The 24,940-nt window shown below is 35.1% G+C and overlaps 4 protein-coding genes and 3 non-coding genes across 7 annotated transcripts; 6 read left to right on the forward strand and 1 right to left on the reverse strand.

The window, feature by feature from the left end:
• The first annotated feature begins 1,492 nt into the window (after positions 1-1,492).
• LOC105558870 lies at positions 1,493-7,840 on the forward strand. The gene is made up of 8 exons (XM_012006790.1): positions 1,493-2,553; positions 2,904-3,374; positions 4,473-4,688; positions 4,743-4,913; positions 5,001-5,254; positions 5,886-6,772; positions 7,238-7,318; positions 7,807-7,840. The coding sequence occupies exons 1-8, from the start codon at positions 1,518-1,520 to the stop codon at positions 7,838-7,840; spliced, it is 3,150 nt and encodes a 1,049-aa protein (XP_011862180.1). The 5' UTR covers positions 1,493-1,517.
• A 2,893-nt stretch (positions 7,841-10,733) lies between these two features.
• Positions 10,734-10,806, reverse strand: Trnav-gac. The gene has a single exon. It is a non-coding gene; the product is annotated as a tRNA-Val (tRNA).
• Positions 10,807-20,326: 9,520 nt separating this feature from the next.
• LOC105558871 (oxygen-dependent coproporphyrinogen-III oxidase-like) lies at positions 20,327-21,151 on the forward strand. Its single transcript, XM_012006791.1, has one exon. It carries the CDS (start codon positions 20,327-20,329, stop codon positions 21,149-21,151), a length of 825 nt encoding a protein of 274 aa, XP_011862181.1.
• A 106-nt stretch (positions 21,152-21,257) lies between these two features.
• Positions 21,258-21,329, forward strand: Trnae-uuc. Its single transcript has one exon. It is a non-coding gene; the product is annotated as a tRNA-Glu (tRNA).
• A 933-nt stretch (positions 21,330-22,262) lies between these two features.
• Positions 22,263-22,336, forward strand: Trnap-ugg. Its single transcript has one exon. It is a non-coding gene; the product is annotated as a tRNA-Pro (tRNA).
• Positions 22,337-22,721: 385 nt separating this feature from the next.
• On the forward strand, positions 22,722-23,873 carry LOC105558872 (succinyl-CoA ligase [ADP-forming] subunit beta, mitochondrial-like). Its single transcript, XM_012006792.1, has one exon. The coding sequence runs from the start codon at positions 22,722-22,724 to the stop codon at positions 23,871-23,873; it is 1,152 nt and encodes a 383-aa protein (XP_011862182.1).
• Positions 23,874-23,876: 3 nt separating this feature from the next.
• On the forward strand, positions 23,877-24,761 carry LOC105558873 (succinyl-CoA ligase [ADP/GDP-forming] subunit alpha, mitochondrial-like). Its single transcript, XM_012006795.1, has one exon. The coding sequence runs from the start codon at positions 23,877-23,879 to the stop codon at positions 24,759-24,761; it is 885 nt and encodes a 294-aa protein (XP_011862185.1).
• The last annotated feature ends 179 nt before the right edge of the window (positions 24,762-24,940 follow it).

Here is a 24,940-nt window from a genome sequence, read left to right on the forward strand (position 1 = left end):
AAAGCCTGGGAACATCAATGGCGAATTTGGTGTGATCATTCCACGTAAAACTGTTATGGAACTGTTAAAAATATTGGACGATTGTAATGAAATTAATGTAAAACTCTCAGACAGAAAAATCAAGTTTACATGCGGTGAATATATTCTAATATCAAAATTAATAGATGGGACTTTTCCAAATTATAAAGCAGTTATTCCAGCATCTCAAGACAAGCATATGATTATTGAAAGTAAAAAACTTTCAGATGTTATAGATCGAGTTTCCGTTGTTGTATCTGATAAAGTAAAATCCATTAAATTCTCACTACAAGAAAAGCTGCTAACTCTGCATTCAAACTCTCAAGAGTGCAGTGATGCAACTGAATCCATAGAAGTGGACTACAATGAAGCTCCTATAGAAATAGGGTTTAACTCGCGTTATTTGCTTGATGTTCTATCCTGCATAAAAAATAAATGTAAATTTAGCTTAGCCGATGGTAATAGTGCTACAATTATCACTGATGAAGATGATTCAAGTGTATTATATGTAGTGATGCCAATGAGAACTTAAATTTGTCATCCCGCTTCTTGTTAGAAGGATCTGGAGATACCGTGGCAGTATAACACTTATTTCACTCAGAACGTTACTTTTTATTAAATTAGTAATCTATCTTTACCAAATATAAGCCAAAAGGTGGTGCAGTCACTCCAGCTGCATTTCTTTTGCATTGGTTTAATATATTTAGCATTTCTTGCGGATTGGTTCTATTTTTTCCAAATTCAACTAAAGTACCCACAATGATCCTCACTTGGTTATGTAAAAAGGAAATAGCAGATATTTTGATGTGTATATGGTTCCCATTTTGTATTATATCGATATCATCAATTGTTCTCATCGGATTTGCGGCTTGACAATCTTTTGAACGAAAACTTGAAAAGTCATGTTTTCCAAGTAGATGTTTAGCAGCTTCACGCATAATATTTACATCAAGTGGGTTAAACACTTGCCATACATAACCTGTCTCCAGAGCGGCAGGAGCATAGCGATTAACTATTCTGTATTCGTAATATCTTTTTTTTGCTGAAAACCGTGCGTGAAACGCATCATCTACAACTTCTGCATTAAGCACGACTATGGGAATTGATTTTAAATGATAATTTATTGCGTTTCTTATTCTATAAAGCTCAAATTCCTTTTCCATATCAAAATGAGCAATTTGTCCTAAAGCATGAACCCCTGCATCAGTCCTGCCGCCGCAGTACAAAGTAACTTTCTCACCACTAAAATTAAATATAGCATTTTCTATGGCTTCCTGGATTGAATTAGCAGAATGTTGCTGCTTCTGCCAGCCAGAGAAACTACTACCATTGTATTCTATCGTTATTTTGTATCGCACTGCAGAGTCTATCTAACTTTCTATCTTAATATAATTTAGGTAGCTAATTTTTCTACGATAACGTTCTTCGTTATTAAAAAACCCTTGGCAGATTGTTCACGTTCGATTATCATGAAAGTTATACAAGTTAATAAATGATCCATGGCAAACAACTCAGAAGAAAGAAATAATGATAAACAAAAAGCGCTAGATAACGCAATAAGCCAGATTGAAAAAGCATTTGGTAAAGGTGCAATAATGAAGTTGAAGCAAAACCCTGTAGAGAAAATAGACACAATATCCACAGGATCAATTGCGCTTGATTCGGCTCTAGGTGTTGGAGGTCTGCCAAAAGGACGTATAATTGAAATATTTGGTCCCGAGAGTTCTGGTAAAACCACTCTTGCCTTGCATGTGATTGCTGAAGCACAAAAAAAAGGAGGATCATGCGCATTTATCGATGCAGAACATGCATTGGATGTCTTATATGCTCGTAAACTTGGGGTAAGCACTGATGATTTAGTAATTTCGCAACCAGACACTGGGGAACAAGCATTACACATTGTTGAGTACTTAGTGTGTTCTGGTGCGGTTGATGTGATAGTTATTGACTCTGTTGCAGCGTTAACTCCAAGAGCTGAAATTGAAGGTGATATGGGTGATCAACATATGGGGCTGCAAGCAAGGCTTCTAAGTCACGGGCTACGAAAGCTAACCTCTGCCGTTTCAAAAGCGAACTGTATATTGATATTTATTAATCAAATTCGTATGAAAATAGGAGTAGTGTATGGAAATCCTGAAACTACCACGGGTGGAAATGCATTAAAATTCTATACTTCTGTAAGGCTTGACATAAGAAAAGTTGGTGTAATAAAAGACAAAGAAAATATTACAGGCAATGAAACAAGAGTTAAAGTTGTAAAAAATAAAGTTGCTCCTCCATTTAGAGAAGCGAAATTTGATATAATGTACAATGAAGGTATATCAAAACTCGGAGAAATAATAGATATGGGAGCAAAGCTTGGTGTGCTTGAAAAAGCAGGTGCTTACTATTCGTATAACAACACACGTCTTGGACAAGGAAGAGAGAATGTAAAAACTTACCTAAAAACAAACAAAGAAGTCGCAAATGAAATAGAAACAAAAATCAGAGATTTACTCAGAAATCATGATAATTCTATCATAATAGACGAAGATAGTGAGCAACTTTTAGAAGAATCCGTATTCTGATCTAAACTTAGTTTGTGTTGGATGGGTTGTTACAGTATGACGGTGTGTGCTAATCTGTAATGTTACCTTGTATCAAGAGGACTTTGCTGAAGCAGTTAAAAAAAGCTTTTCATGAGAAATTATAAATGATAAATTGTTAACAATAGGTTATTGTTAATAAGATTATGTGTTTTAGTTTACCTAATATAAACAGGGAAGGTTATTTATTTATAGTCGTTGCCTTTATAGTAACGTGTATAGCATTCTCTATATCTTGGGGGTTTGGTGTTACGTGCTTGTTTCCGACATTATTGTGTACTTATTTCTTTCGCGATCCAGCAAGAGCTGTGCCAAACAATAAGGATCTTATATTAAGCCCTGCTGATGGTGTGATTTCAAAAATTGAAGAAGTTAATTATCCTTTATCGGCAGAAAATGGAGAAGAGAAGAAGTTCACGCTTGTTAGCATATTTTTAAGTGTTTTGAACGTCCATGTGAACCGTATACCAATATCTGGTACGATAAAGGAAATGAATTATAAAAAAGGCAAGTTTGTATCCGCAATGAGCAATAGGTCTAGTAATGAAAATGAAAAGCAGGTTATTGTGATTGAATACAAAAAGGGAAAAGAAATTATTGTGGAGCAAATAGCTGGATTAATTGCACGTCGTATCGTTTGTAATTTAGGAGTATCCCAGAATGTGAAAGCAGGTGAAAGGTTTGGCATTATAAGATTTGGTAGTAGAGTGAATATTTATGTTCCTGCTGATACAGAAGTCAGAGTTTCAGAAGGGCAAACTGTTATTGGTGGTGAAACAATTATAGCAAACTTAAATAAGGAAAACATTCAAGAGAAGCTTACTTTTGACGTCATATGAATAACGATGGAAGTAACAGTAGATTCTTACCTATTACTAAATTATTCCCAAACTTTATAACTTTATTGGGTTTATGTTCTGGTCTCACTTCACTTAAATTTACATTTAATGAACAATGGGAATTCTCAGTAATTTTTATCATCATTGCAGCAATAATAGATGGAATGGATGGCAGAATAGCTAGAATTCTAAAATCAACTAGCGATTTTGGAGCCCAGCTTGATTCTTTTGCAGATTTTCTAAATTTTGGTGCAGCGCCTGCATTTCTTTTGTATTTTTGGAAGCTAAACGAAATCAAAGTCATAGGTTGGATTTTAGTAATGATATACGTAATCTGCATATCAATAAGACTTGCAAGATTTAATGTTTCGCTACACTCAGAACAATCACACCGGGAAAAATTTTTCTTTTCTGGTGTTCCAGCTCCAGTGTGTGCTTTACTTTCTTTGTTACCAATAATTATTACCTTTCAATCTCATGAGAGTGAATACTTACTTCTCATAGAGCGATTTTTTGACACAAGAAACGTAGCTTGTTACTTTCTGGCCATTTCATTTTTTTCGATAAGTCACATTCCAACTTTCTCTGCAAAATATATTTATGTTCCCAAAAGCCTATCCTATATATTTGTGTCATTTTTTGGAGTACTTATTATATTTTTCATCAGTAAGCCCTGGATGACGCTACCAATTTTAGGTGTAGTGTATGTACTTACTATTCCAGTAAGCACTGGGCTTTATATATATTACTCGTATAAAGCTCGTTAGCTATAAGTTATAATAAAAAGTAGTGAGCAGCATGATTGTAAAAATAAGTGAACTGTTAAATTCATTTCTGTACATAAAGATATTCAACATTCCATTTATAATTATTTGGGTAATTGCAACTGGAGTTTCTTGTACCATCCAATTCAAATTCACTAACTTTAGATTGTTCAAGTATGGAATACAGACGCTATTCAATCTAAAGTGTAATCACAATAACAATGGCATAATCACTCATATTCAAGCGTTTGCAACAGTAATTTCAGGAACAGTTGGTCTTGGAACAATATCAGGAGTTGCAATAGCTATCACAATAGGGGGGCCAAGTGCAGTTTTTTGGATGGTAATTACCGGAATACTTGGTATGTCGATAAAGTTTGCCGAGGTGGTGCTTGCATTCACTTATCGCTCTGAAAATGCAACTGGCGGGGCTTTTTATTACATGAAGTACGGGCTTGCAAAAATTGGATTTGCAAAAACTGGTAGATTTCTTGCCCTTATTTATGCGATTATGCTGCTTATTGCAATGATTTTAGGCGGCATACCATTTCAAGCAAATCAAATTGCAGCATTATCAACCAACCTCTTTGAATACAATGCATCTGTTATTATATCCCTGCTCGTCTTAATTGTAATATTGGGAGGAATAAAGCGTATTGCTTTTGTTTCAACAGGTTTAGCACCAATCATGATAGTGCTATATGTGGGTATGTGTATATATTTAATTTGTATGAACGGAAGTAATTTGCTGAATGCTTTATCCATAATATTCCAAGACATCTTTAACAAATCAGCTATAGGAGGCGGAGTATTGAGCGGATTAATAGCCGGAGTGAGAAGATCAGTGTTTGCTAACGAAGCAGGTACCGGAACAGCAGCTATAGCACATTCAGCTGTAAAAGAAGAAGATCCAATTAAAGTTGGATGCGTTGCAATGATTGCACCACTTATAGATACAATATTAATCTCATTTTTGACTGGTATTGTGATAATTATCACTGATATGCATAGCACTGATAACGTGGGTGATATTACATTAATTAGCTCGGTATTTTCAACAGTTTTACCCTTGTTCAGCAAGTTAGTTTTTCCGCTAATGATGTTTTCCTTTGCATTTTCTACAATAATAGCTTATTGTTACTACTGTGAAGTTGCTCTGCTGTATTTATTTGGTAATAAAAAAATACTGATACCGTTCCAAATTCTTATAGTGGTTTCAGTGTATATCAGTTGTATGTCAAATGATATAGAATTTATATCTTATCTAGGTGACAGTTTGTTTATGTGCCTTATGGTTCCAAATGCTGTTGCAATATATCTACTGAGAAGGGAAGTTTTGAATACAATAGATTCTTATTACAATTCTAAGGGTATTAAACATGGTTTATAGATTGCTTTGTATGGTGTTATTTTGCCTATTGTTTAATGATGTGTACGCTGCTTCAGGTTTTTACGAAAGTTATGACGCTGTGTTGAATGGAATAAATAACTTCATTAATGAAGTGCTGTTTTTCAAAATCTTTTATATACCGTTCATACTTCTTCTACTATCCTTTGGTTATGTATTTTTAACCTTACGCTTTAAGTTTCTCAACATAAGAATGTTTAAGCATGCGTTTGCTATTTTATGTGGAAAATATGACACGAATCACCATGATGGTCATATTACGCATTTTCAGGCATTTATGACTGCACTTTCAAGCACAGTAGGCCTTGGAACTGTTGCTGGAGTCGCAATTGCAGTTTCAATGGGAGGGCCAGGAGCAGTGCCTTGGATGATGATTACAGGTTTTTTTGGTATGTCAGTAAAATTTGCCGAAGTGACTTTAGCATTTAGACATAGAACAGAAGATCAGGAGCAATTGTTTAGTGGTCCTTTTCAGTATATAAGGAATGGTCTGGAGGAATTTGGATTTAAAAAACTTGGTATTGTTTTAGCTGCAATATATGCAGTATTCTTTGTATTATCAGGTCTTGGTGGAAGTGTAGCGTTTCAAACCAACCAAATGGTTTCAATATTATCTGGCTATTCAAGTTGGGTAGATGGTCACTCTTGGTTTCTTTCTTCCATAATCTCTGCGCTGCTTGCTCTAGTGATTATTGGCGGAATTAAAAGGATAGCTAGAGTATCTTCTGCACTAGTGCCTATTATGTCACTCATATATATATGTAGCTGCCTTGTTATTACTGGATTTAATATCCACAATCTTGGTCACACATTTAAGATATTATTTTCCAACATGATAGATTTTAATGCTGTTGGCGGAGGGATGGTAGGAGCATTTGTTGCTGGAATCCAAAGAGCAATTTTTGCCAGCGAAGCTGGTGTCGGCTCTGCTGCAATTACTCATGCAACAACTAAAGATGAAGAACCAGTAAGAACTGGGCTTGTTGCTATGATAGAACCGTGTTTTGATACAATGCTCATTTGCTGTTTAACTGGAATAACGATAGTAATAACAGGTGCATACCAGACTAGTGTTGGTGAAGGGATATTAATCACTCAAAAGGCATTTGAAACTGTTTCTTCATGGTTTCCTATACTTTTAACCATAGCTGCACCTTTGTTTGCATTTTCTTCAGTAATTTCGTTTGTATATTGTTGTGAAATGGGGTGGATATATTTATTCGGTGCAAAAAGTATAGTGATATACCGCATAGCAGTAATAATTGTAGCGTTTTTTTCTGGTCTTTCTAAAGATATAATGGCTATTGCCAATATCGGTGGAACTTTGTTCTCTTGTTTAGCTCTCATCAACATGACAGCGCTTATACTGTTTAGTAATCAGATTAACGATGAAGTCCAGTGCTACCTAAAAAGGCTGAGGAATAATAAAATTAATTAAATTTTGGCATATGAAGGTACAACAACAGATGTCATTCCAGTGCCATCTTCTTGTTATAGCAAAACTCCCTCTTGTCATCCCAAAACTCTTTCTTGTCATCCCAGTGCGTGACACTGGGATCTATTTTGTATATAGTTCCACCATAGTGTTATGTTTTAATGTAAAATTTTATATTTATCTACTAGGTTCGTTTGCGAACAAAGTTCGCTGGATCCCAGTGTCACGCACTGGGATGACAAGAAAGAGGATGCTAGAATGATGGAGAGGTACGTAATCCTTATACTATCCTACATATTAGGTTCAATACCGTTTAGCTTAATCATTATAAGAATAAAAGGGATAAACTTAAGAGAAGTAGGTTCAGGAAACATTGGTGCTACAAACGTTGCAAGAACAGGAAATAAATGTCTTGCTGCTCTGGCATTATTTCTGGATTCCTTGAAAGGATTCATCGTCGTTTATATAGCACAACAATTTTGTGATAATAACGATTTTTATATATATGTATCTGCAATTTTAGCAGTTTTAGGGCACATGTTTCCTATTTGGCTAAAATTTAAAGGAGGCAAAGGAGTTGCAACAACTCTGGGAGTGTTGATAGCGTTTAACATACCTGTGGCATTAGTGTTTATATTTGTTTGGCTAGCAGTGTTTTTTACCTTTCGATATTCTTCCCTTGCTTCATTAAGTGCTACCTCAACGACTGTAGCATGGTCCTTTTTTTTTCAGAGGAATTTGTTTTTAATATTACTAGTTATAGGAACACTAGTTTTCCTAACACACCATAGAAATATTGCGAATCTTTTACAAGGCAAGGAACATAAGTTTTTATAATTCATGTGCTGCCAAATTATTGACACTTAAAATACGAGACAAATTGCTTGACGGTATTATCCTTGCTTCATTATTCAAAGTTATTATTCTTTCTTTTACTATTTTATCTATTTCTTGTGTTGTCAAAAGACCATCTTCAATAAATCCTTGTTTCACTTCTTTTATTTTTTCATAAAGCGTAGTTATGTCACATTTGTTTTGATTATAAATGTCTTCAATTTCTAACTCTAGTTTGCATGAAGCTTCTTTTTTTAGCATGTCATTTATCACTGCTTCCGTCATTGCTAATTTTTTCTGCAAAATTTTCTTTATTTTTTCCTTATCATTTTCGTTATTTCGACTGAGTTCTGAATATACTCTATAGAGTTTTTTTTCTTGTGGTAGAAACCTTAATCCATCTAACATCCTAACCACTTGACCCTCAATAGTCCCCTCAGCTTTTAATTTAAATTCCTTCACTTCCTTCTCTATTATTTTATCAGCTATCCCCTCAGCTTCATCCAGAGATGAACCCTTAAGGAAAAAATCTGTCTTGAGTAAATCTCGATTTAATAGTCCCAAGAATACTTTTTCTTTAATACTTTCAAGTAAATTTTCTTGATTACTTAAACCATGTCCATCCAGTTTATCTTCCACGTGCTGACTCAGTTCAAAATATTGTAGTCTATTTAACTTTATAGAGTTGATATTTTTCATTAACGTCAGCACAACTTGTTCACTATATTGAGAAGTAAAATTCAGTAATTTTCTCATTAAGGGAACACTTACTTCTGAGATGAAGTCATCAACTATTTTTTGATTTTCATTATCACCGGGGTTATCTTGAGCCTTATACCAAGCGTTAAAGATTTCTTTGTTATTTTTCTTATTCTTTAACCTGTCTAACATAAACTTACGTGCTTCACTTTCTGCTTCTGAAAATAATATTTGCCTAGGAGGAATAAATCTAATTTCCGGATCAGGATGAATACCTTCTAATGTACTTAACATCCTATAAACAATACCGGTAAAGCAGGTGTTAGGAATACGCTCTTTTCTAGAGAAAGTTTGGCTATCAAGCAAGTTTGTAATTAACGCGTCTTTTTTATTTTTTGCAGCTTCTCTATCTCCATCATTGCAGGCTTTCAGAACTAAAAGTAAAATCTGTCCACCTGTGAAACCAGAGCTATGCTTTTGATCATCTTTGCAAAAATCCCCTAAAAACTCGATTACTCTTCCTTTATCTTCATCACTAAACTCATATGAACCATCTATATATCTAATGAATTGAATATATTCATCGTTTTTGATTACGTCTTCAGGTACTTGTTCGCAATACTTATCTTTTAATTTATCAATATTTTTAACGATATCATCATTTAATTGGTGAGGGAGTAAATGTTCATAAGCATTATCGAGCTTATTAACGCTAGCTCGTACATTTTCTTTTACGCCTTCTAAGAAAAAACTTATAGAAGCCTTAAATAACGTAACTGGATTAAAATCTTTTGGTCTTAGCTCACTCTGCAATAGAATTAACACCATTGCGAGTGGTATCGTTGCCAGAAATGAAATTAGTAAGAAAGTAGTTGTAAAAGTGAGATATGTTATAAATGCTGAAAACAAGAAGAAAGATACTAGCTTTATCATGTTATTCTTAAAAAATATCTCCCAATAGTCTTTTTTGGTTATTTTCTCACGCTTTGCGGCCTTTATTTCTTTGTAAATGTAAAAAGTTTTTATCTCAGCTCTAAAGAATATAGTAGCAAAGGACAAGAACGCGTTAGCAGGATTAACTAAAATACTTAACGCAACGAAATTTACAAAATAACTAGCGAATTTCAGTCTACTAGAATCTTTTGAAGGAAATTGCAGTTGAGAAATGCCTATCATAGCCTACCTTTGACATCATTACACTCTAGTAATAGCATAATAATTTAAAACGTCAATGTTTAAGTATTTTATTATCCGCACACTCATCGTATTCGATCTCGACTGTAGAGTGTGCTATCTCGAACCTATTTAGTAGTATTTTTTTTATCTCATACAAAATATCAGTGTGTTGTGCATCTTGCTTTACTTTGGCATGCATGGTAATTATAAAATAATTATCAGACAGTGACCATGCATGTATGTGGTGCACATCTATCACTTCAGGTAATTCTGATGTGATCTTACTTTTTATTTCCTCAGTAGATATCCCTTCAGGTGTACCTTCAAGAAGTATGTGGCAAGAATTCTTTAGAATTTTGTAGCCACTATTCAAAATGATTACACTGACAAATACCGATAAAATCGGATCCACCATTTGCCATCCAGTAAACATGATAATTATGGATGCAAGTATAGCAGCTACAGAACCTAAAATATCTCCTATAACGTGTAGTACAGCACTTTTTATGTTTATATTGCTCTCGCATTTACTATGTAATATAAAAAAGACTATGATATTAGAGATCAGGCCAAGTGTAGCAATTACTAACATTACTTTCCACTCAACATTTACCGGAAAAATAAATCTTTTTATTGACTCAATTATAATGATTACTGCAATGAAGAATAAAGTTAAACCATTAACAAATGCTGCAATTATCTGCAACCGATGATACCCGTATGATCTTTGCAAATCAGATTTCTTAGCTGAAAATTTGTGTGCTAACCAGCTTAAAACTAAGGCAAAGAGGTCAGTAAGCATATGCCCTGCATCTGATAATAGAGCAAGCGAATGTGAAATTATTCCACCTACTATTTCCATAAACATTGTTATCGCAACTATTATTATGGAATAGATTAAGCGCTTGGACTGCGCTGCTGAGTGTTTACCGTTATGCACTGCTGTCATATAAAATCTTTTCATGAACAAAAACGTGGGTAACACTGGGTTCGAACCAGCGACCGCTTGCACGTCAAGCAAGTGCTCTACCAACTGAGCTAATTACCCATCGTGGTTTTAGTATAGTGCTTTGGTGGAATGAAAGTCAATTTGCTTTTAAATTCTTACCCTATCCTAATGTAACGTTAGAATTTAGATTTTTTTTGTGGTCAAGCTATATCTTATATTATTCATATTAAATTAATTACTTATACTTCTTCACTAAGATATAGATTATATCAATATGAAAATTCACACTTTTTTAGTAGAGATCATATTAATATTGAAACATATATTTGAAAATTAAATATGAAATGGAGGGTAAAATGTCTAATTATATGTCAATACAAAATAGTAAAACTAGAGTTATAAAGAACGAGTTACAAACAACAGGTAGGGTTAGAGCAAACGATCAATCTGTTGAAGACGTAAAGATCACAAATGACCATGCTTTTTATAAATTGATTTGTGAAAAACAAGCTCATGGGGATGTTTCAGTGGAGCAATTTAATTCACTATATTATGAAATTTCTGAGAAGATGATAAAAAAACCTTTTACCATTCAGGAAATAAATGACTTCTGCAAGGAAAAAGGTATTCCTTTGTTTACAACGGATGAATTACTTACTCTTGTACCAAAGGAAGACACAAAATGTTATGTAAATTACGAAACAAATTCAGTAAAAACCCATGATCACGGATATATGGCTGATCAGATTAATATTAAAGCTTCATATATAAGGGCGGATTCAGTCAACCATCAAGATTGCCAAAATTACGTTGTGGATTCAGATGCGTATTATAAATTCATATACAAAAAGATGGTGGAAGGATCTATAAGAAGCTGGGTTCTTGAAAATCTTGATGGATCAAAGTCAAGCGAAGACAGTATGAGAGAATATTTGAAAAATAGTTCTTACGATCAGGAGCTTAAAGCTTGGCTAAGAGATAATCCAGAGGGAAATCTCAAGGGATGGCTAAGCGATCCGGCAAATAAGGGATATACAAATGTAGAGTATAATGTATTATATGAGAAAATCTCTGAAGAACTTGTTCACACCAGTATGAGTATTGATCAAATTAAGGGGATATATAATAAGTATGATATAACACCTCCAACAGAAAGTGAATTCGAAGGGATAAAAAAAGTTCAGGAGGAAACAAGGTCAAGTGAGTATTATGAACAAAAAACAGGTTTAACATTCCAAGGTAGAATAAATCTAAACGTTACTGATGACAATGCTGACAATAAGTTTAATCTAAACATTGACCTATTTCAGGACAAAAGTTTTGAAGATCTGACTGACCAAAACAACGATGGTGTTATCAACAATGAAGGTCTCCTAAAATCACTAGAAGAAACTGTAAAAACATTCAATGAAGTCTTTGGAATAAAGAAAGATAACAATCCACTTCTAACGCATGGAAACGTTGCTAATTTTAGGCTGTTCCTGTTTGAAAATAAGGAGAGCTATCAGAAATATTTAAGTGGCGGTCATGACGTTCACATACCAGGTGGTGGTGCAGCAGAATCCTCTGACAATAACTATATCAGTAATATGTACTCTCATGCTGAAAACGCTAGGAATAATGGTGATTTCACCCATGATGGAAAAATCGATCATAACGATTATAATTATGTTATTAAGCATGAGTTTGTCCATGCGTTAACGTTCTATTTAACTTCTAAGCTCGATCTTGGCAAAGTTTTAATGAAGGGTTAGCAGAATATGTTACACACCTAACAGAAGGAGAAAAACCGGCTGATTTTGCAAAACTTGTTAATGAGGAATACAAGGAACATACTCTAGAGGAAATAGTTAAAGGAGCCATCGATCCTTATCAAACCGGTGCAGCAGTTATTGCATATATCGAAGAAACTTATCCAAATTTCATTGATAATTTACTTTATGCAGCAACAGAAGATAGGAAAACTATAAATGGCCGTTTTTATTTCAAGGAGATGATGCAAAAAATCTACCAAAGCGAAGCAGAGAAAATCCAAAAAGGAGAAGGGTTTTCTAATTGGGTAAAAACCCACTCAAGCAGGAAAGATAGTTCTGTTGATGCTCAATCTGAGCATCAATCAGTAGATAACAAAGAAGACGAAGTGCAGCCTGACAGTTCGAGAGAACAAATAAGTGAAAAGAGGGCGGAAGTCCAGCCTACTGGTTCATTGCGTGGTTTGGAAGCACTTAAAAAACCAGTAATACATGAGCAAAATGAAGGGCAAGAAAAGATTGTTCTAAAGGATACAATCTTGAAAATAGAAAAGAGCTACGATCAAGGTTCAGAAGGAAAACACAAGGCAAATGTAACGATAGATTATAATGATGTGAAAGCCTTGTATGATAAAGCAGAAGGAGCAGAAAAGCAATCTGTGTTAAAGTTTTGGCACAAATTGGCTGAATCAGGATATAAGGTTGGTGCTTTGCCGGAAGACAAATACTATTTTGAGAAAGGCAAATTCGTAATCCACGATAGTGGCACAAAGAAACTTATAGTGTTACCTGAAGATAAGGTGTCCATCAAGATAATGAAGGATGGTGATAGTTATAGTTTAGCTATATCAAGTGGTAATGGCAAAGTAATAAGCAGCATTAGTAAAATAGATAATCCAAATTACGAATTGCTGTCAGATTCAAGTCATTTCAATTTAGGGGAGCAAGATAATATTGTATTATCAGATCAACATCACGAATATAATCTTTATCTAGAGAATGGCTTTGTGAAAATGTTTGATTACACAAGCGACCACATTTATCACGACCACAACTCAGCCTACATCTAATACATACAGGGAGGGCAGTGCCCTCTTCTTGTCATTCCAGTGTCAAGCACTGCCGTCTTGGATGGAAACCAGCGTCACGCACTGGAATGATAGATGCGAGTAGCCCCTTCGGTGTCATCCCAGTGCTTGACACTGGGATCCAGAAAAATTGATTGTGCACTATACAACATTTTCGATCAAACCAGTGTCAGCTACTTGCATGACATCATCTGCTACATACTTGGATTACAAGAGGAGAATTCTGAAACAACAAGTTTCAGGGAAGTCTTATGCAAAATCTAGCATTTACGGAAATTATATTATTTTTATGCACTCTATGGTTTTTATAATCAATGGAGAGTGTGATATGACGTTAGATGAACCTTTAGAAGAATCACTCATAAACAATAATGATTTTGTAAATGCTCTATTAGCAAAGCTCAAAGCAGGGGCTGATGATAATGGTGTTTATACTAAAAAAGGTGTGGATGATGAGTTGAAAAAGAAAGCTGACACAGCCGCTCTAACTAACAAAGCTGACAAGAGTTACGTCGATACTGAGCTAAGAAAGAAAGCTAATTCAGCTAATTTAGCAGCTAAAGCTAATACTGCAGATGTTTACACTAAAAAAAATGTAGATGATGAATTGGCAAAAAAAGCTGACACAGTCGCTCTAGCTAACAAAGCTGACAAGAATTACGTCGATACTGAGCTAGGAAAGAAAGCAGATACATCTGCTCTAGATAATAAAGCTAATACTGCAGATGTTTATACTAAAACAGATGCTGATACTGCATTCGTCAAAGCTACAGAACTTAAAACAAAAGTTGCAGAAAAAGCTGTTGTGGATTCTATAACTGCTTCTTCTGATTTTACCGATAAGGTATACACTAAAACAGCTGCCGATACTGCATTCGTTAAAACTGCAGATCTTAAAACAAAAGCTGCAGAAAAAGACGTTGTTGAAGCTATATTCGATGCTAAAGATGGCAATGATAAAATTTCTGAAACAAAAATAGGTGCTACTTTTGCTAAGAAAACTGATTTAAATAATAAAGTTAACGTTCTTGGTGACAATGCAACTGAAGCTGGTGTAAATGCTATGTTAGGCAAACTCACAGGAGATAACGTAGTTGTTAAAATCAATGCTTCCAACCTTACAGATGCATCAAACCAAAAAGCTTTCGCGGAAGCTATACTTCCTGCTAAAAATGGCAACAAATTAGTTCTAGTAGAAAAGTTAGGAGAATTTCTTGGTAGTAAAGAAACAGCACCGTATGATGGTACCAATAACCAAACAGCAAAGGTTTTCTTAGCCGAAAAAGGGTTGAAACCAACGCCTCAAGAAGTAGCTACTGAACTTATGAAGAATCCTGATTTCACACAAGCTGCTACAATCGAGGCTGACGCAAATGATAAAGGATTTCAAGGCGCCGTAAGAGGAGTAATGTCACAACCGTACTTTGATATTCTAACAGATGACAGTACTCCAATTTCTATGGTTTGGTAATGTAAGTGCTAGATCCAAGTAGTCACGCTACTTGGATAACACCCCACAATGTCATTCCAGTGCTTGACACTGGAATCCAGGAAAGTTTGCTTGTAAACAAGCAAACTTATTTGGTGAGTATAAAAGTATAGCTAACGCGAGCTCTACGTCATATCGCCGCGGTATCTCTAGATCCCGCTAACACGTAACGGGATGACAGCAATCCTACGTCATACCGTGATTTATTCACGGTATCTCATCCACTAACACATAGCGGAATGACGAATTACTTAACCGTCATACCGCCGCAGACCGTCATACCGCCGCGAACCGTTATACCATCACGAACCGTTATACCATCACGAACCGTCATACCGCGATTCATTCGCGGTATCTCATCCGCTAACAAGAGACCCCGCTAATACGTAGCGGGATGACGAATTGCTTAACCTTCATACCGCCGCGAACCGTCATTCCGCGATTCATTCGCGGTATCTCTTAGCCGCTAACACATAGCGGAATGACGGTTGTCGTTTAGCTACAAACATTAAAAAATTTACCAAATGAAAAAAAAGGCAAAAGAAGCCCCGTGGTGCGAGTTTTGACCCTATATTACTGTAAGTGGCGCTGTAATAATGTGCTAACGCTTAAAATAAGCGCGATTTGGCTGAATGTAGAAAAAATAAAAAAGACATGCAGCCGCTATAATTTTATGTAATCCGCCAATAAATACTCTGAGTTTTTTACTGAATTTTGTCATTGAGCCTGCAGGTCAAAAACAAGTTTTGAGTCATAAATACCCTTGTTGTCATAATAAAGGGGCTGGCGGAGTTTGTCAAGTGATTTTTGTCTCTCCATGCTACTTGGGTGACACCAACAGTTGTATTTTATATTATCTTTTTGCTCTACTAGCACTCAAGTTTCCTATTTAAAATTTTTAATATTAAATTCAATTCATTTGGATTATTATACCGTATCATAACTTTACCCTTAGAATTACTGTCATTAATTTTGATCTTTAAACCAAGTTGAGAAGATATAGCACCTTCTAGTGCTGCCATATCTTGATTTTTAGCACACTTATGCTCTTTTTGATCATTATTTTGTTGTAAGTCTTTTATCAATTTTTCAGTTTGTCTAACACTTAAGGCCTGAAAAACTATTCTTTCTGCAATACTTTCCGCATTTTCAACATTAATCAACGCTCTTGCATGGCCCATAGATAGCTTTTTTTCGTTGATCATTGTTTTCACCCTACAGGAAAGCGACAACATCCGAATCATATTGGTTATGTGACTGCGGCTTTTGCCTATAGTTGAAGCTAATTCTTCATGTGTATAGGAAAATTCATCTATCAGTCGCTTATATGCTTCACCCTCTTCTATTGGATTAATATCTTGCCTTTGTATGTTTTCAATAATGGATACTTCCAAGCATTCCTTGTCGCTCAGATCTTTTATGATAACGGGTGCACTATTAAGATTTGCAATCTTGCTTGCTCGCCAACGACGTTCCCCAGCTATTATTTCGTAACCATCATCATTTGAATCTTTGCGTACCACGATAGGCTGTATCATGCCACTTTTCTTTATCGAATTTGCAAGTTCTCTTAATGACTCCTCGTCAAAATGTTTCCTCGGTTGAAATTTGCTTGGGTGCAGTAATGAAATAGGCAAATACTCTTGTCGATCTTCTTTATTATCATAATTATCGCCTATGAGACCAGCAAGACCTCTGCCGAGGCGTCTATCATCCTTCATACCACGCCCTCACTCACTAGCTTCTTCTCCTTACAACTGCTCGCGTGCTTTTTCAAAATTTCTCTTGCCAAACTTATATATGCTTGTGCACCAGGACACTTAAGATCATACACAATAGCAGGTTTTCCATGAGAAGGCGCTTCTGATAACCGTACGTTACGTGGAATAACAGTCTCATACAATGGGATGATAGTTTTGTATACTTTATCATTTAAATACTGGCAAATATCGTTTTTAATCTGTTCACTGAGTTTGTTGCGCCTGTCATACATTATTAACACGATCCCTTCTATTGCCAAAAAAGGGTTTAGGTTATTCCTTTTTATCAGTTCTACAGTTTTAACTAAATGGCTTAATCCTTCCAGAGCAAAAAATTCACACTGAAGAGGAACAATAATAGAATTAGCAGCAGTCAAAGCATTTATGGTTAGAAGCCCAAGAGATGGAGGGCAATCGATGATTATATATTCATAATTATCCCGTATCTTCTCTAATGCGCTTTTTAGCACAAATTTTCCTCGCTCAAGTTGTGATAATTCAATTTCTGCAGCTGATAAATCAACTACTGACGAAATTAGTGATAAATTTGGAATTTCCTTTATATTGAAAATTGCCGATTCTATCAATTCATTTTCGCTGCTCAGTAGTATTTTGTATATATTTTTTTCTTCCCTACTACGATAAGAAATCCCGAGTCCGGTGCTAGCATTTCCTTGAGGATCAAGATCTACCAATAAAGTGCTTTTTCCCACAGCAGCAAAGGCTGTCGATAAATTTATACTGGTTGTGGTTTTGCCAACTCCACCCTTTTGATTTACTATTGCAATAATCTTGCTCACGCCTTTTATCTTATGTATAAAATAATTCTATTGTATATATGCAAGAAACTTTTGCATTAGAAAATTTTTTTGTTGCTAATCATACTAAAATTGGACTGTCTTTTTTGCTTTGTGTAACACACTTTGAACCTTGTTTCCTAATTCATTCAGAGTGAATGGTTTTGGCAAAAAGTGAAAATCTTCTATATTGATGTCATCACTCTTTAAAAAAGCATCTTCTGCATACCCAGAAATAAAAATAACGTTGATATTTGGCCTATGGATCAATGCTTCTTTAACTATTTCTGGGCCGCTCACCTCTGGCATGATTACATCAGTGATTATCAGATCTATATGTTGATTTTTTTTACTGATTATTTCTAGCGCCTCGCTGCCTATGCTCGCTTCTATTACATCAAACCCTTTTCTTTTGAGTGCTTTAGCAATGAATTCCTTTACTGAATTTTCATCTTCAATCAATAAAATTATACCATTATCTTTAATTTCACTTACTACCGGTCTTTCTATTTCTTCACTATCTTCCTCTATCAGATTTTCATCTGATATGTAAACCATGGGCAAAAATATGCTAAATTTAGTTCCATGATTTACTTTGCTAACAACATAGATGTATCCTTCAGTTTGTTTAATAATGCCATATACAGTAGAAAGGCCAAGACCTGTACCAGAGGTAATATCTTTGGTAGAAAAAAATGGGTCAAATGCCTTTTCAATTGTATCACTTGTCATTCCACATCCAGTATCAATTACTTCAATTACAACATAATTTCCATGTTCGATCATTTCCTTGTCTGGAGAAAACATGTCCTGAGATGTAGAATTTAATGAGTCAATCTTTTGATTAAAGGTTCGTATAGTTAATTCTCCGCCCTTTTCCATAGCAGCACTAGCATTGACTGCTAAGTTAAGTATAACTTGCTCTAATTGCCCTTGATCAGCCCTAACAGCACCCAAGTCTCTACCATAATAAACATTAACCTTTATATTTTCACCTATTAATCTTTTTATCATTTCATAAAGATTAGCTATAGTACTATTTACATCAATAATTTTTGGCTGCAAGGTCTGTCTTCTTGAAAAAGCAAGCAATTGTCTTACTAAATTTGATCCACGCTTTGCATTTTGCTGTATCTGTATTATATCTCCAAAAGATGGATCACCAGCTGAATGTTGGAGTAAAAGCAAATCGCAAAATCCTATTATCCCAGTCAATATATTGTTGAAATCATGCGCAATACCACCTGCTAACTGCCCTATAGCTTGCATCTTTTGATAATGCTCAAGCTTTATCTCTAGGTTTTTGTGTTCAGTATTGTCAATAAAATAACAAAGTATGAAGATCATTTTATTATGAAGAAACTTATTGAAATATATTTTTATGTTATTATCGCCGTTGAGCTGTACATCAAAGGACGCATTATTTATTCTATTACTCGAAAAATATTCACGTATTTTCACATGATAACTATCTAATATCAATGTAAAGATTGAATTATTATCTGACCCTGCAAGCTTTATTAGTGCCGTATTTTTCTTTACAAAGTTGCCGTTTATGTCACATTGTGCAATAGCAATCGATGAATTTGCAAAATAAGGATGTAATTGATAATCAACAATATTTGATTCGGTTGGTGTTATAAAGCCATATATATAGCTATGGTTGTATTTATCACAAAATATAGCAGTGCTCATATAAGCCTTGAATGGAGTACCACTTATAGTGAAAAACAAAATTTCATTATCGGTTGTTGTATTGTTATATTTAGATTGAGATATAAAATCACTGATTGAGCTACCTTTTTCCAGTTTTTTCAGTTCAAATATGTCTAAAAATCTTTTATTTACAGATAAAATCACCCCTTTGGCATTTGCAATGTAAGTTCCTATACTGTGTTTTTCTATTAACTCTTCATATATCTGCTCCTTGTTTATCTGTGTTGCTTTTAACACAAAATACCCATCTGGCCTTGCTATTGGCACTAATGATAAATTTAAAATCTTATTACTATTTATAGCAATTTGAGGATTATCTGGTATCGGCTCAAAGAGCAAAAGAAAGTTAGATACTCTATTCTTCTTGTTTAAGGAAATGCATACCTGTACAGAAGAGTTATTTTTTAGTGCATGATAGAGTACTTTTTTGTCTTCTTCTGAAACATCTCCTATTTCAAAAATCTTGCCTAACGTAATGTCATCATCTATATGATCTTTAAACCTTTCATAGAACCTTGCATCAGCATAAATAATACCCTTATCTCTATGTAAAATAAGGCAAAATTCTGTATTATGATTTAGTGCATTTGCAAATATTGCATTTTGAAATTCTATGGTATTAAGTAGGTGTCTGTAGCGTTTTACATTATATATCATAAAGAGAGTTGTTAGAATACTAACTAATAAATTAATCTCTATATTAATATGCTGACTATATATATCAAAAAAGTAGAGTATCGATATTGCTACTGGAGGTAAGAGCATAATAACTGCCATCACAACAATTGACATTCCATAATTTCTTAGTATGAAGTCAACCCTGTTCTCTTTTTTGTTATCTATGTATCTTTTACTCATTATTGTTACTTGGCATCGTTGCACATACGAAAATGTTTTATTATATTGATTTAATTATTATAGATTTATTAACGTCTTTGATAGATAATTACCATCCAAATCTAGTTAAGTTCCTTAAATATCAGATATAACAATGTTAATAATCTAGCGAGAGGATATTATGGAAAAACAAAGAACACAAGCATTTGAGTGGTTCTGTGCACTAAGAGATAAGATCATAAAATCTTTCTTATTAATTGAAAAACAATCATCCGCAGAGCCAAAGATCGAAAAAAGAAAGTGGGATCGCCCAGGTGGTGGAGGTGGTGAATCTACAATTATTTTTGGCAATGTTTTTGAAAAAGTTGGAGTAAACGTTTCAAAAGTACACGGAAAATTTGCAGATTCAGCCATTAATGAAATTCCTGGTGCAAGTGAAAGTAACGGAGAGTTTTGGGCAAGCGGTATATCTTTGGTGTCTCATATGCAATCGCCCCTTATCCCTGCAGCACATATGAACACAAGGCTGATATATACTTCAAAACAATGGTTTGGTGGAGGGATGGATTTTACGCCGGTATATAAAAATGAAGAAGATTGCAAGTATATTCATGAATCAATCAAAATGACATGTGATAGATTTGACACCGGATATTATCCAAAATTTAAAGAGCAATGTGACAACTATTTTTTCTTACCACATAGAAAAGAGCCGCGTGGCATTGGTGGTATTTTCTATGATAATCTGAGTTCTGGCAATTGGAGAAATGATTTTGAGTTCACAAAAGCAGTAGGTGAAGCCTTTTTGGAAATTTATTTGCACATCATACGTAAACATATACAAAAATCTTGGACAAAAGAACAACGAGAAAATCAATTAATAAAACGTGGCAGATATGTAGAATTCAATCTGTTATACGATCGTGGCACAAGGTTTGGTTTAATGACTGACGGCAATCCAGATGCAATTATGATGTCAATGCCACCACTTGTTAAGTGGTTATAGATCACTCTTATATCACAAATTGGGATTTCACAAAAACTGCTTGTGTCGTAAAACAATTGAATTGACTTTATGTGCATAATCAATATAACTTGAGTTAATTCGCATTGACTCTTTCGTCTAGTGGTTAGGACACCACCCTTTCACGGTGGTAACACGGGTTCAAATCCCGTAAGAGTCACTCAAGTAGAATATAATTAAAGTTTTGAATGGGAAAAATTAGGCTTTATTTTGAAGAAGCTTTATCACAAGGCGTGAGTTTAGCACTTAATCCACAACAAAGTCACTATATTTGCAATGTAATGCGGCTTAAGAAGTATGATAATCTCTCTCTTTTTAATGGAAAGGATGGAGAATGGTTAGGAGAAGTAGTTAATATATCGCGTAAATTAACAAAAATTACACTCAAAGAATGTACTAAACAACAGCAATATGAGGAAAATTTATACTTATATTGTGCCATGGTAAAAAGTGGTGCTTTAGGCAACATAGTAAGACAGGCAACTGAAATGGGAGTAACCTGCATTCAATTTATTTCAACGGAACGTACAGTAGTAAAAAACATTAACCTAAGTAGAGCAAAATTACAGGCAATCGAAGCTGCGGAACAATCTGGTAGGATGAGTATACCAGAGATTTTGCCTCCTATTAACTTTTGTGAGTTACCTGATTCCCAGAGTAAAAATTTTGTTTTATGTGATGAAACAGGTAAAGCTGATAAAGTGCTGAAAGGTAAGAAAAATGTTGCTATTATTGTTGGCCCTGAAGGTGGTTTTTCATCTTATGAACTTGATCTTGCCGATAAGTTTTGTCAAAAATTGAGTCTAGGAAAAAGAATTTTAAGGGTCGATACTGCTGTGGTTGCTGCACTAACTTTCACCAATTGGTGTAGCTAGATTTTTAAATATGGCTAAGGTTTGGGCCATAGAAAAATCTGATTCAGTGTTGCACGCGCTAACTGTACAAACTCTACCTGCGAAGCAGTTTGCTACTAAAGAGGAGTTAATAAAAAACATATTCTAAAATAATATTAAATCTCATATTATGTTTTTTCTAAAATAAACAAATGAATCTTGCATTTTACCTGAATTATTGATAACCTGAGTAAAGAAGTCGGGGCGTAGCGCAGCCTGGTAGCGCATTTGGTTTGGGGCCAAAGGGTCGGGAGTTCAAATCTCTCCGCCCCGATGCTAGCAGAAGTTTTAACGCTTTTAATAGTTAGAGCTTTTAAAGGCATTTCGTTCATATTGCAGTTTAATGCTCAAGTTTATAAAATAATTGACAATGTTAATTTTCTAATTTATAAATAAATTTTGAAATGATTACCGAAGGAGGTATAGAGTTTGATTGAAGTATCAGTCCATTATGGTGATGTAGACAGAGCTCTTCCAGTATTGAAAAAAACAATTCAAAAGGAAGGAAGAGGGTTGAAAATGAAAAAACAATATCATGAAAAAAAATCAGAAAAAACAGCTAAAAAGAAAGCTGAAGCGAGAAAAAAGAGGCACCAGCAAGAATGCAGAAGGCAGCGTTACGGTTGGTAATTTTTTAATAGTTTATCATTGGTTGTTTTATGAATATTCACGAATATCAAGCAAAAGAGATTTTGCATAAATTTAATGTTCCGGTGCCAAAAGGTTTTGTCACTATATCTGCAGAAGGAGTAAAGACTCAAGTAAGCCAATTAAAATCTGACACGTTTGTGGTTAAAGCTCAAATTCATGCAGGTGGTAGGGGTAAGGCCGGTGGCGTAAAGCTAGCAAAGTCAGCTGAAGAAGCTCAACAGTTTGTAAAAGACATGATTGGTATGACTTTAGTTACTCATCAAACAGGGCCAAGCGGGCAGCAAGTAAGAAAAGTATATGTTGAAGAAGGCTCAAGCATTAAGAAAGAGTATTACTTAAGCCTGGTAATCGACCCGAAGCTCAGTAGGCCAATATTCATATTTTCCTCAGAAGGTGGAATGGACATCGAAGAAGTGGCGAAAAATTCTCCTGCAAAAATTGTGAAATTTGATATTGATTCTGCTACAAGTTTTGATAGCAGCAAGTTAAGCAGCAGTTTTAATTTGAGTTCAGAACAAATAGAAAAAATAACAAATGTTGCAAAAAATATATATGATGCGTTTATTGCAACTGATGCGAGCCAAATTGAAATTAATCCACTGGTTGAAACAAATTCTGGAGATTTTATTGCGCTCGATGCGAAAATTAATTTCGATGACAATGCTTTATATCGTCACCCAGAAATTATGGAACTTCGTGATTATGATGAAGAAGTGAAAGAAGAGATAGAGGCTTCAAAGTATGGGCTCAGTTACATCAAAATGGATGGCAGTATTGGTTGCATGGTAAATGGTGCAGGTCTTGCTATGGCAACAATGGATATAATAAAATACTACGGAGCAGAGCCTGCTAACTTTTTGGATGTTGGTGGTGGAGCGAGTAAAGGAACTGTAACTGAAGCATTTAAAATCATATTGTCTGATAGCAACGTAAGAGGAATTTTGGTTAACATATTTGGTGGTATAATGCGTTGCGATATTATTGCAAGTGGAATTGTTGCGGCTGCAAAAGAAATGAGCATTAAAGTTCCTCTAGTGGTTAGATTATCAGGTACTAATTTTGAAGAAGGAAAAAAAATTTTAGAAGAGTCGGGATTAAATATTATTGCTGCAGATGAGCTAGATGAAGCTGCGCAAAAGATAGTAAAAGAGGTAAAGTAAAGCATGTCCGTTTTAGTAAATAAAGATACAAGATTAATATGCCAGGGTTTTACTGGTGCACAAGGTACGTTTCATTCAGAGCAAGCTATTGACTACGGGACGAAAATGGTTGGCGGTGTAACTCCTGGAAAGGGTGATAGCACTCACCTTAATTTACCGGTTTTTAATACTGTAGCAGAAGCTAGAGAAAAAACTGATGCGAATGCTACGGTAATATATGTACCTGCTAAATTTGCTGCTGCTGCAATACTTGAAGCAATAGATGCAAAAATAGAATTGATAGTTTGTATTACAGAGGGCATTCCTATACTTGATATGGTGAAAGTTAAGCGCGCGCTTGTTGACTCAAAAAGTCGATTGGTTGGTCCCAACTGCCCGGGAATTATTACGCCTGAAGAGTGCAAAATAGGAATTATGCCTGGCCATATCCATAAGCGTGGACACATAGGAATTATGTCTCGCTCCGGAACTTTAACTTACGAGGCAGTAGCACAAACAACCGCTGTTGGTCTTGGTCAATCCACGTGTATCGGAATTGGGGGGGATCCAGTTCATGGTATGACATTTGTCGACTGTATGGAGCTCTTTTTAAAAGATGACGATACTCATGGTATTGTAGTTATTGGTGAAATAGGTGGAAACGAAGAAGAAGATGTATCACATTTTGTGAAAACAGAAAAAACTAAAAAGCCAATCGTTGGTTTTGTAGCAGGTCAAACAGCACCTCCAGGAAGACGTATGGGACACGCTGGAGCAATCATCTCTTCCAGTGGTGGAAGTGCTGGTGCAAAACTAGAAATTATGCAGAGCGCTGGAATTGCAATTGCAGAGACTCCTGCGGTGATTGGTAAAAAAGTTTTGGAAGTAATGCATCAGTTCCTAACCTAAAACGCAACTGTACGAACGTTGTGATTTGAGGAGCAATTCCCACCAGTAGGGTGTCATCCGAGTAGCTTGACTACTTGGATCCAGGAAAAAGAATGATGTCATGTAAGTAGCCCCTATGACGTCATTCCAGTCTGGAATCCAGCTTTTGATCGAAAATGTTGTATAGTACATAATCAATT

This window comes from Vollenhovia emeryi, unplaced genomic scaffold (assembly GCF_000949405.1).
Source record: "Vollenhovia emeryi isolate VEMERY1.0 unplaced genomic scaffold, V.emery_V1.0 DF939306.1, whole genome shotgun sequence".
NCBI classification, from domain to species: Eukaryota; Metazoa; Arthropoda; class Insecta; order Hymenoptera; family Formicidae; genus Vollenhovia; species Vollenhovia emeryi.